The 17,817-nt window shown below is 46.4% G+C and overlaps 2 protein-coding genes across 3 annotated transcripts in view; both read right to left on the bottom strand.

The window, feature by feature from the left end:
• Positions 1–5,713, bottom strand: part of ACIN1 (apoptotic chromatin condensation inducer 1) — a 39,308-nt gene extending 33,595 nt beyond the window's left edge. The window contains exons 1-4 of one of the 2 annotated variants that reach the window (XM_052646135.1): positions 5,351–5,713; positions 3,732–3,797; positions 1,728–1,839; positions 1,192–1,311 (exon numbers count right to left, since the gene is read on the bottom strand). In XM_052646135.1, coding sequence (XP_052502095.1) covers positions 1,192–1,311; positions 1,728–1,839; positions 3,732–3,797; positions 5,351–5,713 — 661 coding nt within the window. The remainder of the gene's footprint in view (positions 1–1,191; positions 1,312–1,727; positions 1,840–3,731; positions 3,798–5,350) is intronic. The other variant, XM_052646136.1, reaches the window with a different exon arrangement.
• Positions 5,714–5,805: 92 nt separating this feature from the next.
• On the bottom strand, positions 5,806–15,954 carry CIROP (ciliated left-right organizer metallopeptidase). Its single transcript, XM_052646881.1, is given in 27 exon segments — positions 5,806–5,981; positions 8,686–8,742; positions 8,745–8,830; positions 9,462–9,568; positions 9,881–9,996; positions 9,999–10,015; positions 10,212–10,335; positions 11,126–11,248; positions 11,251–11,401; positions 11,507–11,603; positions 11,736–11,758; positions 11,937–12,003; positions 12,334–12,406; positions 12,409–12,487; positions 12,523–12,574; positions 12,576–12,669; positions 12,784–12,847; positions 13,050–13,078; positions 13,081–13,231; positions 13,579–13,622; positions 13,625–13,748; positions 14,030–14,084; positions 14,174–14,254; positions 14,294–14,325; positions 14,390–14,585; positions 14,587–14,629; positions 15,918–15,954. Coding segments are annotated over 27 exon segments (2,298 nt in total).
• Between the last annotated feature and the right edge of the window lie 1,863 nt (positions 15,955–17,817).

Below are 17,817 nucleotides of genomic sequence, written 5' to 3'. Positions count from 1 at the left end.
CAGCTCAAATCCTACCTATTCTAAGGGTCAGCTCAAATACTACACCTCCTTAATAAAGCTCTCTATCATCTTTCTGGTCCTCAGTGAATTTTTCGTCTTTCGAATTCTGACAGTACGTGTGTCTGTACTCCTCGTATGTTACTTAACACATACCATCTTCTATTGTTACCTTTATGTGTGATTGTCTTCTCTCTCCCTAACAGACTGTACAAGGTGCTGACACCCCACCACATATTCCTGCATGGAGACATGTATACAGCAGAACTCAATACATAATTTTTTGGCTAACTTTTATTTGAGAAGGAACACTGACAACTAACATGCATTCTAAAAATATTAAAAATATGGAATGATCACTGTCCCCATGACCACTAACATTAATAATTATTCAAAATACTTGTTAGTTTACACACTGGCTTCCTTTATCTACCTACTATCCACATGTCTTATATACATGTTCTCCTAAAGGTATACTTAGGTAGTTTCTAGAAGACAAAGGCTGTATTTACAGATTTTTGTTTGAGATACTATGCAAAAGTGGGTGCAAAATGCTTTCTAAAATGTGAAAAAATTAACCCTGCCTGAACCAATTCCACACATCAGGTTTGAATTCCTTGTAATATGCTCATATAATACTCTACATTGCCTCTCAGCACACACCATGACTCTAGTTAATTATATAATAATTTGTTTAATGTCCATCTGCTCACTAGACTGTATGCTTCATTATAGCAGAGACTTGTCTTTTTACGATATTTCATGTGCCTAGCACATGCCTAGCATATAACAGACACTCAGTAAAAACTTGCTGAATGAATTAATAAACTGAAGATGTCCATTTGGGAGTATGACTGGATGTGGGACACAGAATATATACAACTGGTGAAGAGATGAAAACGACTTGTGACTCCTGCTAAATTCAGAGGTACAGTACAGGAAGTTAGAGAGGTATATAGGTGAGAAGAAAAATCAGACCGCCTTATAAAATACTCTAAGAGGTTAACACAACATTGAGGTGAAAGCAGAATTCAAAAAGGACATAATTTCCATGAAAAACAGACGTCAAATACCACTGTCACAGAACTGCCCTGAGACTTTAATGGAAGCTTAGCATGAAAGGAGGTCTACCTACCTCCCCCCACCAACTACACAAGATTGTTAAAACAGCGCAGTGGGGAAGGAGATACGTACTGGGTGAATGTCTGCTGAGCTCCAGCTCTGGTCTCTCCAGGCTGCTCTGAAAGTCAGGAGGCAGCAGGGAAGCCACTCCCTCGGGATGGATCATCTCATCCTCCGAATCAGCTGAAGCTTCTGCAAGTACAGATTGGGTCGGGGCAGGGAGGGAGTGTAGGGCTCAGCATGTGGGAATATGTAGAGGGGTGAAGGAGGTCAGGCAAAGTCATGGATACAGAGTACATACTAAAGAGAGCTCTGTACGTAAGAGAAAAGCTCCCCGGTTTTTCTAGTCTGTCAAAGGATAACTTAACTTACGTATGACTTCCTGTTGGCAGGAATCCTCTTCTAACAAGATTAAGTAAAATTAAGTGTCTTCTTCCCTGACAAAACGTAAAGAGTAACTCACTTGGCTCCATAAACTACCAAAGCAAGTAAGTGGCAGTTTCATCCTGACTTATATTCCTGAAACTGCCTAGTGAAATAGGCCCATCTACTCGGTGACAGGAGTAAGAAGGAAAGACTCCATGTGAGAAGCAACAGTCTGGACTTACCTTCAAGTTCTGCAGCTTCTCGAGCTTCACGTTCCAAACGCTGCCTAAGCAGCTCCTGCTGCTTTTCCAGATACTGCTTTATAAAACTGTTCTGGCTCATTTCCTCACCAATCTGCACAGAAGAAATGGAAAAAGATAGTCTAGAAAAGCAAACCAGGAAAAGGCTAGGAAGAAAATTCCATGGAGCAAAGGATTATATCTGGACCCAAGAAAGATAATACTGGAGGGCCCTTTTCTAAGCTACTCCTAAACTGAGGACCAAAATATATAGCCCTATGATTCACAAAAGATGGCAAAAAGAGGAACTGCACACATAATCTTTTATTTTAAATATTCAGTTCCCAACCAACCAGTGATGCACAAATAACTTAAAAAGGAATAAACCCCTATAAAACTATGTCTTTTAAACTAAATTTTTAGACAATCTAAACCATATATCTAATCTTTCCTTTTAATAATATAAAAAACTGAAGAGAAAAAAACCCTAGTTCATACTAATTCATCTTTAGTTGACACAAAAGATCAATCTCCACCTATTCAGGAAACATTTAAACATCTCCAAAATTCAATATCAGACTTAAAAAGCTGGAAAGCAAGAGACTAAGAAAAGGGATGTCCATTCAGCATATAGACAGAGTTCTAACTCCATCTTCTTTGGGTGAGAAGAAATCTTTGGTGACAATATTTAAAATCCAAGACTCCCATGTCACTCTTTAGCCCTTCAGCTTTTTCTTCACAAGCCCTCCTCTCAAGAACCTTCTTGCTTAGCAAGTCCTAGTATAACTCCAAAAAAGGAAAAATACCTGAATGCTTTTTATGTCATTAGTCTTCTTTCCTAAGAATGGTAAAAGTTTATTTTCACCTAAAATAGAGATAAGTCTCTTGATAGTCATTGGACACTAATCAAGTGTGGGTTGCAAGTATTAGAGAATGTAAGTATTTGTTGCAAAAATCCTATGTTAATAAAAGCACAAAAAGACAAAAATGGAATGGGCAAAAGGAATAGAATGGTAAACTGATTAACATGCAGTTTCTTATGTTTGCTAAAATACTTAACTAAACCTCTGTAAGCTAGTTAGATTATAATACTTTCAGCTTAATACGCTAATAACAAGGGAGTAGGAAAGCTCTCATGTTTTTCAACAGTATCTTGGGATTTCATCTAGTACTGAAGCTGCACACGTTACACTAACAAAGACCTGGATTTTTCCTTTAAGTTCGTGGCACACTATAATGAGGAAATGGTAAAGCTGAAAAGAATCTTAAGAGACTACATAGTCTAACATAAAAAAAAAACAAAACTGGGAATGGTTTCTTTCAAAGAAATCTTATGCAGAAACTCAATGCTATTCTAGCTTAGGGGGGAAATGTGAACTGCTGCTCACTTGGAAAGAAATTTCCTATGGGAAGCCTCCAAAAGCATCTCCACAAAATCTTAGCAGTTATAAAACTATCGATCTAGTTCAACCTTTTCTCATCTCGGATACAGGGAAACTGAGGAAATCAAGGTCTCCGAAGGTTAAGTTTCTTGCCGCAAGTAACAATGCTTAGGAATGACTCCATAGTTAATATTAACACTGATAATGGTGGATGATCCCCAAAGGATTGATTTATTGGAAAATTTATGTCAACACAAGAATTCTTCTTGGATCAGGAGGTATTTTCCTATACTGCCATGGTGACTGTCTACTTCATATCTACAAGGACATCAACTACTTCTCTCAAATCAATGTTAAATAAATGACTTCAGACCCTTGCACTCCACTTAATCAACTGGAACCACATCTTTCTGCACACACCATTTCAAGAATCAAAAATTAACTTAGAGCTCTTCTGATTCTTGACTTCTTTATTAGAATTCAATTGTCCCAGTAGGAAAACATTTTCAACCCAAGGAACTTAGGAAAATACTGGTGAGAAACCAAGCGCCAAACATACAACATCATGTCCTTCCCTGTCTCTGTGCACTCAGAGTCCACCCCGGTAATGAATCTTCTTTCTTACCTGGGAATTTGGCTGGAATGCAGCATGCGGGGTTGAGTGTTTTTGTAAATTTTCTAGCATTAGAGCCTGGTATAGAGAAGGGCAAAAGTCAGAAACCAGGAAAAACAAAAGCAAGAAATACCCCTCCCCCAATCTCTTCATCAAATGCAATGACTAACCATACACACTTAAACTGTACTTTTCCAAGGACCTAAATGCCCTTTACTAATACTGTTCTCATTCATCTTCAGAAGACCCTTAAAGGTAGCCATGGTTACTGCTACCAAACGTACAGATGTAAAATGCAGGCATATTGAAGAAATCTGGCTAGGCAATAAAATCTGACAGTACTACAATCGCTATTGTCTTCTGCACTTCTGACTAGTGTTCCTTCTAAATCTGGCCCTTCACTTCAAATACTCAAACCAGGTTCAAACACATGAAACCATGATTTTGTCCTCAGTGAATTATTTGATCAGTTACCCAGGATTAGATCTACTCAAATGAACTTATATTGTTTCCAAAAGAGTGGCAACTAGATTTACCAAATTTATAAACACACACACACACACGAAACTGTCAGCTTCAGTATAAGCAACGGTCTGCCAACTTAACCCTTGAGCCAACCCAGGCCAAAACCATACTGAATGAGTGAGTGAGTGAAGTCGCTCAGTCGTGTCCGACTCTGCGACCCCGTGGACTGCAGCCTACCAGGCTCTTCTGTCTATGGGATTCTCCAGGCAAGAATACTGGAGTGGGTTACCATTTCCTTCTCCAGGGGAATCTTCGCGACCCAGGGATCGAACCCGGGTCTCCCGCAATGGAGGCAGACGCTTTAACCTCTGAGCCACCAGGGAAGCCCCCAAAACCGTACTAGTGGTCACGTATCCTAGCTAACCCAAATCAAAATCAAGAGATCCTCACCTTCCCTCCATTTACACCAAATAAACACACCAATTCATCCGTCTACCTCTTGGCAATCCCACCCTAATCTACTTAAGCAGATTCAAAATCCCCAATACATACCAGCCCACCTCACCTCTCTCATCAATATTCACCAAACTCTTATCCACCCAAATTGCTTCTGGATGCCCTATAAAATATACACTTCTGCCTAACCAAGTCCCTTCAAATCAAGGCTTCTCTTCATCTCACCTCCTAACCTAGTCAAGCAGACATTTTTGCCCTACCCCAATTCTATTCATTCGGGTACCAATAACCAACCCCATCAACCCCTCCGGCCAACTATACCCCTAACTCCGACCCAGCCCAACTCGCCCCCCTCAGGCCAGCAACGCCGGTGGTTGTAGTGGGATTTAACTCCTTCTGCAGCGCATGCGCCGAAACCACAGACACAAACAAGGAGGGGGTGGGGGAACGAGGAAGGAGCTTAAGACACTCCAGCAGGGTAGCGCGCACCCTCCCCTTTTGGGCTCGCGCCGCTACCGTTAAGGCGGGAACCGGCGCTATTTCTACTCCAGCGCGAGCCTCGCCAACCACCGTGCGCGCGGATCCGGAGGCTCGCGCTGGCGGCCTGAGCTCGCTCGCGCCGAGCCCGGACACTGCGCCTGCGCCGCGGCAGAGACTCGGCTCTACCGGGTCCGCTTCCCTCCGACACCCCGGCAACGCCGTCTCCTCACCCCTTTGAGCCGCTTGACCAGGGCACTCTTCTGCCCGCTCTTGGCTAGGCCTCGCTGCTCCAGTGCGGCCTTCAGGTCGGTCACCCGCAGCGCCTGAAGAGGCTTCCCGTCCAGAGTCACCTCCTCCAGCTCCGCCATCTTGCGTGAGGTACTCGGGTCCGTCCCGACGGCTTCGGGCATCTTCGGTAATTTCCGCCAACGCCCTTCGAACGTACCGAGTTGGCCCCGCCCACTGCCATAGTCAACCCCTCGATTACCACTCAGAACACCCCGGGTTCCTCCGGAAGTGCTCGGGTGTTTCCGTCTGCACATCGGCACCAATTGGTTCTTTCCAGCCTCCCAGCCTCTCCCCGCCTCCCGCATCCTGGTTTCAGAGCTCGGTTCTCTTCGTCTTACCGAGGTTTTGAATCGAATCCGTTCGGAAGCTGTCGACTCTGGCCTAGCCATAATCGGAATTATTCGGCTATCTCCGGCCCTAAGGCTGAGGCGCTGTGGAGCTTGGGTGTTTGGGGCGGGTCCGGGGCCGGAAGTGCGTGGGCTGCCGGGTTGGCCCTCCTTAGGGTTTTCAGGAAACATGGAAGCGGCCGCGATAGTTGGAGTCTAAACCCTGTTGTGGCGGTCTCCGGGTGCCCTGTGAGAGAAAAGGGGAGGTAAGCGGGGTAGAAGTACCTCCCTCCTTGAGCCGGGCCAGACTCAGTGTTTGCGTGCTACCCTTAGTGTGGCAAGCCTCCAACTCTTCTACGGATACAGCTACCGCCTCCCATCTTCCGAATCTCCGCCACTCCCATCTAGGGCTGTGTTGCTCTTTGGGACCTCGGAATGCCAGATTCCGTGGCCTCCAAAGTGGAAGGTGGCAGCATTGTGTCTTTGGACCTGGCCTACGAACCAGTTCTTGATCATTGAACTTGAACTTGCCATTGAAGCTATGTCGCAAGACTCGGGATAAGTTCTCCCTTTCTCTGAATAAGAGAATAATATTCCTTTAGGAAGAATTGCTTCTTGTAGGGCCACTGTGAAAAAGAAACCTCCTTGAGCTGTTTTGGTAGTGAACTGATGGTAATTGCTTCTGGATTCCTTTGTCAGTAGAAACGCTCCAGCTTAGAAAAGAAGAAACACAAACAGTAAAATATGTCGTAAACAAGTAGTTTGTTTTCATTGAGATTCACACTGTGGGATTTGAGAGCTCTGCAAGCTGGTTGACCTCCCAGCTGCATCAGTGATGCTAAGGCCGGTCATCAACAGGTATTCTATTAAACACGAAGAAAAGTGTTCATACATGAATTGTCACAGCAGTATAACACTTGTTAGGTCCCTAAGCCAGCAAACCAACTAGACCGTTTTCTCAGTCCTTAAAAAACAATTGGCTGTTTTTCCTGTTTTTCTTACTCTGTTATCTCATTTTGGACAAGGCACCCTCACTAACTCTGCTCTTCAATTTTTCCTGATGCTTTACAGGAAATATAAGAAAATAATAGTTATAAAGTTCTTATTTCAGAGGCTACATGCACATTGCAGAGAAGGCTCTTTCACTGTATAAGATTTTCTCTTTTTTTTTTTTAACCTACTGTTGATAGCTCAGAAATGATTAGCATCTGGGTCCTGACCAGCTGCTTGGTAAATTAAAAAATGTATACCTTTTTTTCATTTTAGGGAAGATATATTGGACCAGTATTAATCATTGATTTTTTTCTTTACTCAACCTAGAACATAGAATTAGGTGGGACAGAATGAACAAGGGTGCTTTGGTTATTTTTAGATTCTAAGTAGAAATGATGGAGGGAGGCAGTGGTTGGGGAGGGTAATGGGTTTGGAAAAGAGGAAAGTTGGCAGAGATGAAATGAAGTTATTCTTGGGTGCTTTCTGTAAGGTAGTTGGATAATAAACAAAGGACCCTGTTGTTTTTCTGTAAACCAAATTGGTGAAAAGTAATAGACGCTGGTTGAGTGTGGTAAGTTTCCATGTTGTTGGGAAGCTTTGTTTTCATTGCTCTAACCAGAGAGTACATAACAGTGCTTTTATGTTTCAGAATGCCACTGGAATCGTCTTCCTCTTCAATGCCGCTTTCCATCCCTTCTCCCTTACCTCCAGTACCAGACAATATTTCTAATTCTTCTCCTCCTCCAATGTCTTACATCACTTCCCAGGAGATGAAGTGTATTCTTCACTGGTTTGCCAGCTGGTCAGGTCCTCAGCGTGAACGTTTCCTTCAAGACCTGGTAGCTAAGGCAGTACCAGGAAAATTACAGCCATTGCTGGAAAGTCTGGAGCAGCTTAGTGTGTCTGGAGCAAACCGACCACCTTGTATCTTTGAGTGCCAGTTACGTCTTTGGGATCAGTGGTTTCGAGGTTGGGCTGAGCAGGAACGCAATGAATTTGTCAGGCAGCTGGAGGTCAGTGAGCCAGACTTTGTGGCAAAGTTTTACCAAGCAGTGGCTGCTACAGCTGGTAAAGAATGATATTAAAAATCAAAGAAAAAAAAAATCAAAGAAGATAGGCAGAGCTAATGCAGCCATGGCCATAGCTTTACTGTGAGAACTTGAAATGTATCATCAAAGACTTGGAGATGGTGTCCTGATCAGCTGGCGGAAACTACCTGACAAGTACAGGCCTGGTGATTCCAACAGCCTGTCAACTGGACTCCTGGAAGTGTTTTCCATCTGAGCAAATCCAGATCAGCAGCCTGCTTCCTAGCTTACTTCAAGAATTTAAATACTTCCTTTGCAACTGTAACTGAAAGGAATCTATACATTATAACTCAAATCTATTACCAGCCTGGCTTGTTAGGGTATCAGGTAGAGCATTTGTACAAGGTCATGACCTAGCTGGATTTGCGTGGCCGGTTCACTATCATTACCAAATTCTGGCATAATTTTGTAACATTCCCACTACTAGCTTTCCTCTTGATGATTTAGTAAAATTATGGAAAAATCAGGAGACACAGATGTTTGTTCCCTTCACCCTGATGTTTGTTTGAATCCAAATAGCAGTGACTTTTCCTAAAGTATATGTGGCATCTTTTGAACTGGTAGCAGATGTTCCTATCTTATAAGTTTGCTTTACAAAAATATGAAAACAAGTAACATTCTTTATAGGCTGAAGGATTTATTTTTTTATGTCAAAATAACGAAAAAAAATAAAAATATAACGAATTTTCAGAACCGTAAGTCTCTACTTTTTTTTTTCATTCCAAGGCTAGTGTAATGTTGATATACAGAGAAAGAGGCATTCTGAGAAAAGTAGAACATAAGTATAGACATTAGATGAACTTTCTATCCAGTGTCTCTTAAGAAATCATCTCTGCTGTAACCCCTGTCATGCTCCAGGTAGCATCACACCTTGTAATCCCTCCACTGGGCCCCGTGTTGTGCACTGGAGCTCTGGTGAATGATAAAGGCAGGAGGTCCCACCTGAAGAGTAGCTTCTTTCTGATAGGCCATGGTTCCCAGTGCATCCACAGGAAAAACAACATTGGGCAGAATCCTACAGACAGACCTTGATGGGTCATGAAAAAATTATGGTCCAAAGTAACCAAAAACCTAGGAATGTAGAGGTGATAATGTGGCCTGGAATAATGCCTAGATGGCGGAGGGTCTTAGCTTTGTTTTATTTTTATTTCTATTTTTTTGAAGTTCCTCCTATTTATGTTTCTTTTCTTTTGCTCCCTCGACACTCTCAGACCTTCCCTCACCCAGAACTCCCTCAGACCCTCTCAGCTATTTTCTTTTTTCCTACGTTTATTTTAATATCTAGATCTCCTTCTAAATGGTAAGCAGAACAAGAAATCAATAAAAGGGTTTACACAACCTGAAATGAATGAGACCAAGATCCAAGACTGCCAAGAACCTATATTGTTGGAAGGAGAACTTGGCAGCAAGGGAAATGACTTAGGGGAAGAGCTAGACAATGGTGTCTGGGCAAGGTGCATTGGTCATGCTTAAGGTGATGCTCCTCAACCTGGTGCTCCAGTTATGAGGACTCTGTTTCCACTGCAGGGGACCCACGTTTGATCCCTGGACAGGGAACTAAGATCCCACAAGCTAGGCAGCACAGGCAAAAAAGAAGAAAAGGGGATTAGGAGCCGTATGTCCTAGAGATGGGTAAACTCCATTACTGTGGAGGGGAGAGGTGTCCCACAGTAATGGGCCCCATGCAAGGGTTCCTTGTTTTCAGAAATACAACTTCGTATAATCGCTGGTGGCGCAACAGGAAAGAATCTGCCTGAAAATGCAGGAGATGTGGGTTTGACTCCTAGGCTGGGATGCTCCCGTGGAGGAGGGCATAAAGACTCGCTCCTGTATTGCCTGGAGAATCCCATGGACAGAGGAGCCTGGCGGGCTACAGTTCATGGGACTGCAGAGTGGGCCACGACTGCCGCGACGGCGCAGCAGCACACAGGTCAGAGTGTGAAAGTGTTTAAGCAATGCAATTTCAAATACCTAGATTCTGGAATTTGAAGACTTCTTGGAATGTTTCCTTACTTGCTGTTACTTGCTGTATTTTATGATAAGGGTGGCTTCTTCATAATGGTACTTCTAGAGGTTTCTTCTGGAGAGTCAAGGTCAGAGCCCTAGGCAGCATACCAACTGAAGGCCCTTGGCAGCCAGGAAATTTCCACATATGCGCAGTGAACACCAGACTAGTGGTAAGGGGCTGTGGATATAGCACCTAAAAGGACTGATCTCTCTTTTCTTTTTTCTGGACACTTGGATCTCTTAATGGAAGTATAGTCTCTGAAAGAGTATATGTCATGAGACAGGTGTGCGATGAACGGGAAGGTCTTCAGAGGAGGGTTAGGAAGTGAAGGACTTCAGCATTCTCCTTGGCCCCCTGTATAAATCCTTAGCTGGAAGCATCTCCTTACCTGCCAGTGCCTTCTCTGCTCACTAGAGCCTGTAGTACTGCTTCTGTCAGTGTTTCTCACTGTTCCTTCCCCAGGGAGTCTCTTGGAGACCCAACTAATCCTCAAGACAGCTGGAATAACAGGTCTTAGATTGAAAGACTTACAGTTTGTAAGTAATAGCATTGGTAACCGGAGAAGGCAATGGCACCCCACTCCAGTACTCCTGCGTGGAAAATCCCATGGACGAAGGAGCCTGGAAGGCTGCAGTCTATGGGGTCGCTGAAGGTCGGACACGACTGAGCAACTTCACTTTCACTTTTCACTTTCATGCATTGGAGAAGGACATGGCAACCTACTCCAGTGTTCTTGGCTGGAGAATCCCAGGGACAGGGGAGCCTGGTGAGCTGCTGTCTGTGGGGTCACGCAGAGTCGGACACGACTGAAGTGACTTAGCAGCAGCAGCAGCAACAGCATTGGTAACTTCATTAGTCTAACAACCAGCACGAGCGACAGAAGATCATATTAGCCAGGTATCTGCAAGGAAATATGTAGCAGGGCATAGTTATAGCCTCAGTTACCTACTCAAGCCCACCTTCTAAGGAAAATTCATTCTAAATCAGAGTCACGGACTCAGTAGGATACTTCGTAAAAAATGAATGAACATCAATACGTAAGCTACAGTGATTTATTGTACAGCGCAATGTATAGAGCCAAAATTGTATAGTAACTTTAAATGGAGTATAATCTATAAAAATATTGAAACACGTATTTTCAATGTGCTCTATGTACACCTGAAACTAAAATAGTATTGTAAAACAACTATACTCCAATGATTAAAAAAAAAAGATGTACATAAAAACACGTTGTGTGGTACTACCACAAGAGCACTTCCAAACTTTTTTGCCAGTGTACTACAGCCAGTCCACTTCTGATACTCATCTGAATAGCCTTTCCTAGAAGGCATGGGGCCCAGGATGATCCCTCCACCTGCACTTTGTACACTGCCCTCTCTATGCATTGATGTAAACAGCAGCAGCCAGTCAGGTCTGCTTCCTTCCATGTGGCATCTGAGAGGGATGCCTGGTCTTGTCCCCAGGGAGCAGCTGTGAAGTGAGGTTGGCAAGGAAGCACCGACTCTAAGGATGGTACATCTCCCCGTGGGGATTCTCTGCCCCAGGTGGGAATCCATTTCCCTTCTTTGAGCATTCACTCTGAAGGGCAGGGTAGAGGGTAGAATAGTGTTTGTCCAGATGCCTCAGAAGGAGACTTCTGTCTGGGCCAACTGTGTTTCATTCCGCTTTCTCTAGTTCAGCCACCCCGCTGACCAAGGGCTTGGACCTGCAGGGGCCTCCCAGCATGGGGTCTGGGGAGCAGCTTCATTTATCCAGGTGCGGGTAGTGGCAGCCCAGTCCGCTGTGTGTGGGGAATTACAGAGTGACACGAGGATGGCGGCCAGTTGTGCAGCCCCTCAGCCCCGCAGCACATGCACCGTCGGCCAGCACATGCACAGGAGAAGCCTGAGGCGCCATTCCCACAGGCGCTCACAGGGCCAGATTCCAGGCCAGGCCCTGAGAGACAGGAAGACAAAGAGGCCTCAGAACAAGTGAACCCCCCAAACCCCTCAAGGACAGCCATGCTCACAGTTTCCATTCCACGTTAGCAGCAGATAACCCCCTCCAACCTCTCCACTTACCCCAAGCTGACTTGAGTCAGAAATGCCCTCTGCGATTCTCCCTTATCTCTCACCCGGCCCCACAACAGCCCCTCTGCAGTGCTGTGGTTGACCTGGTCCCAGCCCCAGTCTTTTTTTTTTCTTTCCAAAAATTTCCTGATCTAACCATTTGGCTGTAGCAGGTCTTCGTTGCTACACAGCTTTCCCTAGTTGCAGCAAGCGGGAGCTACTCTCCAGTTGCTGTGCTCAGGCTTCTCATTGTGGTGACTTTTCTTTCGAAGCGCAGCCTCTAGGTGCACTGGCTTCAGTAGCTGTCGCTCACAGTCGCTATAGAGCTTTGGTTCAGTAGTTGTGGGGCACTGGCTTAGTTGCTCTATGCCATGTGGGATCTTCCTATCCTAGGGTTCAAACCAGTCTCCCTTGCATTGGAAGGTGGATTCTTAACCACTGGACCACCCGGGAAGCCTCAGCCTGAGTCTTTGAAGGCAGCAAGTGGTTGGGTCAAGCCTAGGACATTGGGCACCGTCATAGGTAGCAGTCATTTACAGTCCTGGAGTAGTCAGACCTCCCAGTGTAAAGACAAAGGGCCCCACGGGAGGAGGTAGCATTTGACTGCTCCCTCTTCCTTCCATGACCCTAAGCTGTTCTCATTCTCACCGCTTCTTCCAAGGAAGCACCCAGTGAGCCTCCTGCAGTTCCAAGTGCTTGGCCAGGCTGTGGTGGAAAGCAGCTGTCCCCACTCGTCTCGCCTTGTCACTTGCTTTGCAGAACAGTTCTCTCTAAGACTGAAAAGGAAAGATGGTACATGAGAGGGAAACTTCAGAAGGGTGAGAGAGAGTTGGGAGGAAGGGGTTGGTGAGATATCAGTGATTCCTTCTGGCTGATATGTGGGGAGACCTTGCCCTCATTCAGACAATCCCTCCTTCCATGTCTCAAGGAGCCATCCAGAGAAACCCAGGGCATGGAGCAGTTCATGGAGTGTGGCCTGAGGACACATGACTGCAAAGTGAAGGGACCGCAGCAGGGTGGACCCACACTCTCACCCCTCTGCCCAATCGGCTCTTCCTAGAGCTTGAGGCACCTTCTGTTCCACCCTGAGGAGGTCCTTCCACTTGGTGGGAAGCTGAGTGACGTGCGCCCCCTGCCTCAGCCTGTCTGCTTCTTCCTGTTCATCACGCAGCAATCACCATGACCACGACACTGTGGCTGAGGCTGGAAAATGCAGGGTGCAGTAGACAGTGGTATCAGCAAGGGGCCTGTCTTCTTAGTCCAGCTCGCAGCAGGCAGTGGGGGCTACGATAGGTGAATATTCATGGGCCAGGTCAGGTGGGGGCAGAAAGGAGGGGACTAGGGTAATGCAGAGCTCTCCCTGAAAATGGAGGCCTAGGAAACTTGGCAAAGGTGGTGCCAAGGGATGGTGTGGGGGGTTTTCAGTGCCCATCCAAACTTCATCAGCATGCCCCCAAGTTACCCCAAATAAGCATGATTTTTTTTTTTTTTGGCTGTACCATACAACTTGTAGGATTTTAGTTCTCCCACCAGGGATTGAACCCAGGCCCTCAGCAGTGAAAGCCCAGAGGTCTAGCCACTGAACCACCGGGAAATTCCTCCAAATAAGCACAATTTAATGAAAATGACTTATATGCTCCCTTTCTTTCCCATGACATCTAAGATTGAGATGCAGAGCCAAGAAAAGGGATTTGAGTTGATCCTCACCTGTTGGTGGCGCTTGGATGTGTGGGCAACCCACACATACAGGAGAAATCAGTGTTTTGGATCCCTGGCCCCCCTTTCTGGATAGGTCAGCAGTGGGGTTCCTGCCCTGACCACAAGGCATAACCATGTAGATGGGTGTCAGGGGTGTGGTAGGGAGTGAAATGTCTCATCTAGCTTAGCGGTTGGGCTGGGGAGAGGATGACAGGAAGCTGGGTACCAGGATAGGAGCCAGCTAGTCTGATGAACTGAACGTCGTCTAGGCAGATGGTTAGAACAGGGAGTCTTTCCCCCACTCCCTACCAGTCTCTGATTTAATAAATTGCCAAAGGAGAGGAGTTCAGGAATCTGCCCTGGTAGGAAGCGCATTAAGTAATTCTGATGCTGGTGGTGGTGGAGAGGTCTAGATAGGCTAGAGGTCTTCAGTTCCCCAAATCCGAGAAATCATTCTCACCTTCACCTCCAGGCAAGTCTCTCCTTCATATCCTGGTTTCAGGAGGCTGCACCTGACAGGAATGAAGCTGTAGGTGAGCTGGAGAGGTTTCTGGGTGTTCCTGAAGCAGTACTGTATACATGCTCAATCACATGAACTTGACTGTGGTAGTTTGGGGTGTGTGGCTCTCCCCAGACAGCATGGCAGTAATGTGCAGGGTTTGGATTCAGAAGCAGGGGTCCTTGCCTTAGAGGGATTTAGCAAGATGGGCGGTTTTACCTCCACATCCTAGACATCCCATTCCTTTTCTGTGTGGTCTCCGTGCCATAGCCTTCTCTGTTCCTTCAGTCTTCCTGTGCTCTTCAGCTTTCTCTCTCCAGCCTCTGTCCTTGCTACCAGGGCTCAGGATTCCCCTCTCACCTCATCTCCTTCAGGATTCCAAGCTCCCTCTGATACAGGATCTCCACCATGACAGGTTTGGGTTTGGAGGGGTTGAGGATCCTGGGGACCAGGGAGGGCAAGGGAGGATGAACAGAAGTTTGGGGGAAGTGGGGAGAAAGGAGGCCTGAGAAGGCTCAGACATCTGTGTCTCATCATGTAGACACCTGTCTGAGGCAGCCCCTCAGGAGGGGTAGACTCCCAGGAGGAGCAGGCCCCAGGAGGAGTAGCCCCCAGGAGGAGTAGCTACCCCAGAAGGAGAAGCCCCCTAGGAGGAGCAGCCCCCAGGAAGAGTAGATCCCCAGGAGGAGTGGCTCCTAAGAGTAGATCCCCAGGAGGAGCGGCTCCCAAGAGGAGTAGATCCCCAGGAGGAGCAGTCCCCAGGAAAAGCAGTCCCCAGGAGGAGTAGATCCCCAGGAGGAGCAGCTCCCAGGAGGAGTAGATTCCCAGGAGGAGGAGTCCCCAGGAAGAGCAGTCCCCAGGAGGAGCAGTGGCAGCAGCCACATCTTATAAATGTCTCTCCATAGCCTGCTCTGGATCTAGCCTTCTGTCCCCGTCTTCCCTGCCTCACTTACATCTGGCTTTCTTCTCTTACCATCTCTCTTGAAATCCCCTTCACCAAGCTTGAGTTTTTTTGTTTTTTTTTTTTTTTCCTCAAGATTTGAGTGTTGTTGACTAAATCTGTAATTCCTGCTAGGAGATCCAATATGAACTACAAGGGCCAAGCAGCAGCCCCCACCCTTCCCCCACTGGGGTGCCAAAAGCAGAGCTGGAGTGGGGCAGTGTTAATTCCTGAGGCCTCAACTGACCTTTCCAAAGAGGAGCCTACTTCCTAACTCTCTCCTAACCCTCTTTTATCTCAGCCTAAGTTCCTGTCATTCTGGGTGGACAACTTTGAAACCTCAGAAACAAAAAATTGGGGTAACTTCATTCTTTGTTTCATAGATGCTTGCCTGTTTCATTGGAGTTGGACAGACAAGGCTCCTGCACTCCACTAGCTCCCAGGTCAGTACAGGGTGAACTCTAAGCTGTAAGACTTAGGCATTTCCTCCACCTGTGTAGAGCACATGGTGATTGCCATTTAAACACATGTAAGTTGACTAACATCACCTATGAGAGGCTGCTCTGTTAGCTTTGTGAGGCTTCATAGAAGCTGCTTAGAGGCCTGCCCAGAGGAAAAGTAAACTCTCAAAAAACATTAATAGAAGATGTTCAAAGATATTCAACATGTGTTAGAGGGCATATTTAGAGGACTTCAGTTCTTCTTCTGAGACACACCTAGTTTTTTTTCTCCAAGTGTCAGAAATCTTGTTTTTATTTTCTCCCCCACTCCTGGCCTGGCTGGCCCAGTCTGGGGGAAACCCTCAGGGTCAGGGCTTGTGGAAGTGTTCAAGGTCTCTGCAGCTCTGGAGGTTTTCTAGGCTCCGGCTGCCACAGCTCCTAAAGCTTTGCTGCCCCCTTCTGGCCTTACTGGGATAGGGCGTGCCCTCTCCAGAGAAGGGGTTCATCCTAACTTCTCATAAGCTTGCACAACTTCTGACCTTCTAACACAAGCAGCACAGGAAACTCGTCATGTTCCTTTGGCTGGAATACTTCGTCCTGCCTTTGCCTGGCAAATCCTTCCTCATCTTTCAAGATCCAGCTGAGAAGTTTATTTGCCTGTTGAGACTTTTCTTTAGTTCCCCAGGCAGTGTTAGTTTGCATATCCTCTATTCTCCAAGGGCATTTCCTTCGCATCTTTGAAGTAGTGCTTATTATATTCTCCTGACATTTCTTTTTGTGCTTGTTTCCCTGTCAGACTGTGGGTAGGGGCTGAGGCTGATTCATCTCTGCATCTCAGAAGAAATATGAAGTAGGTACGGAGGGATAATGGAGGTGAGAGAGTGGCGGGTGTGTGCGTGCTTGGTTATTCAGTCATGTCCGAATCTTTGTGTCCCCATGGCCATAGCCTGCCAGGCACCTCTGGCCATGGGATTTTTTTCAGGCAACGATACTGGGGTGGGTTGCACTTCCTTTTCCAGGGGATCTTTGATCCAGGAATCGAGCCCATGTCTCCTGTTGTCTCCTGCACTGCAAGTGGATTCTTTACCTGCTGAGCCATTGGGTTGAGCCCCTGGGGAAGCCCAAGATGGAGGAAGGAAAGTGTAACGAGGCAAGGAGAGGAGGAGGGCAACAATCATGTGATTGACCCTTCCTTTGTGCCCAGACATTGTTCCAAGCACTTTAGACTCAGGTAATCCTTTTGACAACCTTATGAGGTAGCTGTTATTATTACCCCATTTTTACAACCGAGGCAACATGGGTAGGTGGTATCCATGGGATTTGAATCCATGTATTTAGGCTCCTGGGCACAGGCTTTAATCCACCGTGCAGTAGCTTTTCAGGTGCCCAGTGTGGAGGCGAAATAAAGTGCTGAAAGGAAGAGGATGAGAAAGATAAGGGTGCAGAGAAAGAAAGGGGTAAGGAGAGGATGAAGGTGTTGAGACAGGGTGGAGTTGGAGAGGGTGAGGATGGAGATGAGAAAGAGGGCATGGAGGTGGGAAACTAGATGGGAAGGGGAGATTGATGGAGGGTGGAGATGAATGATAGGTTGTGGGGTGTGGGTCATGGGTTGTGCACAGAAAGTGAGGCTGAGCACAGAAGTCATCCTAGGTAGAGTCATCCATCTGGGTGCTCCGTCCAGTACGATCACCTCTCAGTTCCTGCATCCTCTCATCTTAACATGCCTTTCCATCCACCTTAGCAAGCCCTCCCCACTCCCACCCAGGGTCAGACCCAGGCCTTATCACTAGAAACTGCAGTACCTATGAAATAACTGAATCAAACATCCCACTCTCTGATATGATCTCCTTTCCTTATGGTTTGTTTGCTCAAGCTGGCCTACTGTCGCTGTTCTAAAGCTCACTGAAGAACCATGGCCCTTCTTGTCTCTTCACCTCTTCTTATTCGCCTTAGGTTCCAGATTCAAAACAAAATCCCTCCCCTTCCCTATCCGTCCCATCCATCCTGCCTCCCTGGGTGACCCCCATGACCAGATGAACCCAACATCTGTCTTGTCCACACTTGCTCCCAAGTAGGTAAGGACACCTGAAGGAAGTCCCTCCAGAGGACAGACTGTTGTCACCTAAAATTGTCATCCTTGACTTCAACTGGCCACTCCCAAGATCAGAGATCTCAGCTCCTGCTTCCACTGTCAGCAACTGGGATTTTACACCTTTAAGCCTCTTTCTTGAAGCTTCCTACTAAGTCACTTGAAATCACCTCTTTTTTCGTAGTGAAAACAGAAGCACTGAGAGGGGAACAAGCTCAGCGGACTCCAGACCTGTTTGGGTCTGTGTCTGCTGCTGCGTTTCTCCCCTTTCACCTTAGGA

Source organism: Budorcas taxicolor, chromosome 10 (genome assembly GCF_023091745.1).
Source record: "Budorcas taxicolor isolate Tak-1 chromosome 10, Takin1.1, whole genome shotgun sequence".
Taxonomy (NCBI): Eukaryota; Metazoa; Chordata; class Mammalia; order Artiodactyla; family Bovidae; genus Budorcas; species Budorcas taxicolor.
The sequence above is the reverse complement of the archived record's forward strand: the minus strand, read 5'-3'. Positions and strand labels throughout refer to the sequence as shown.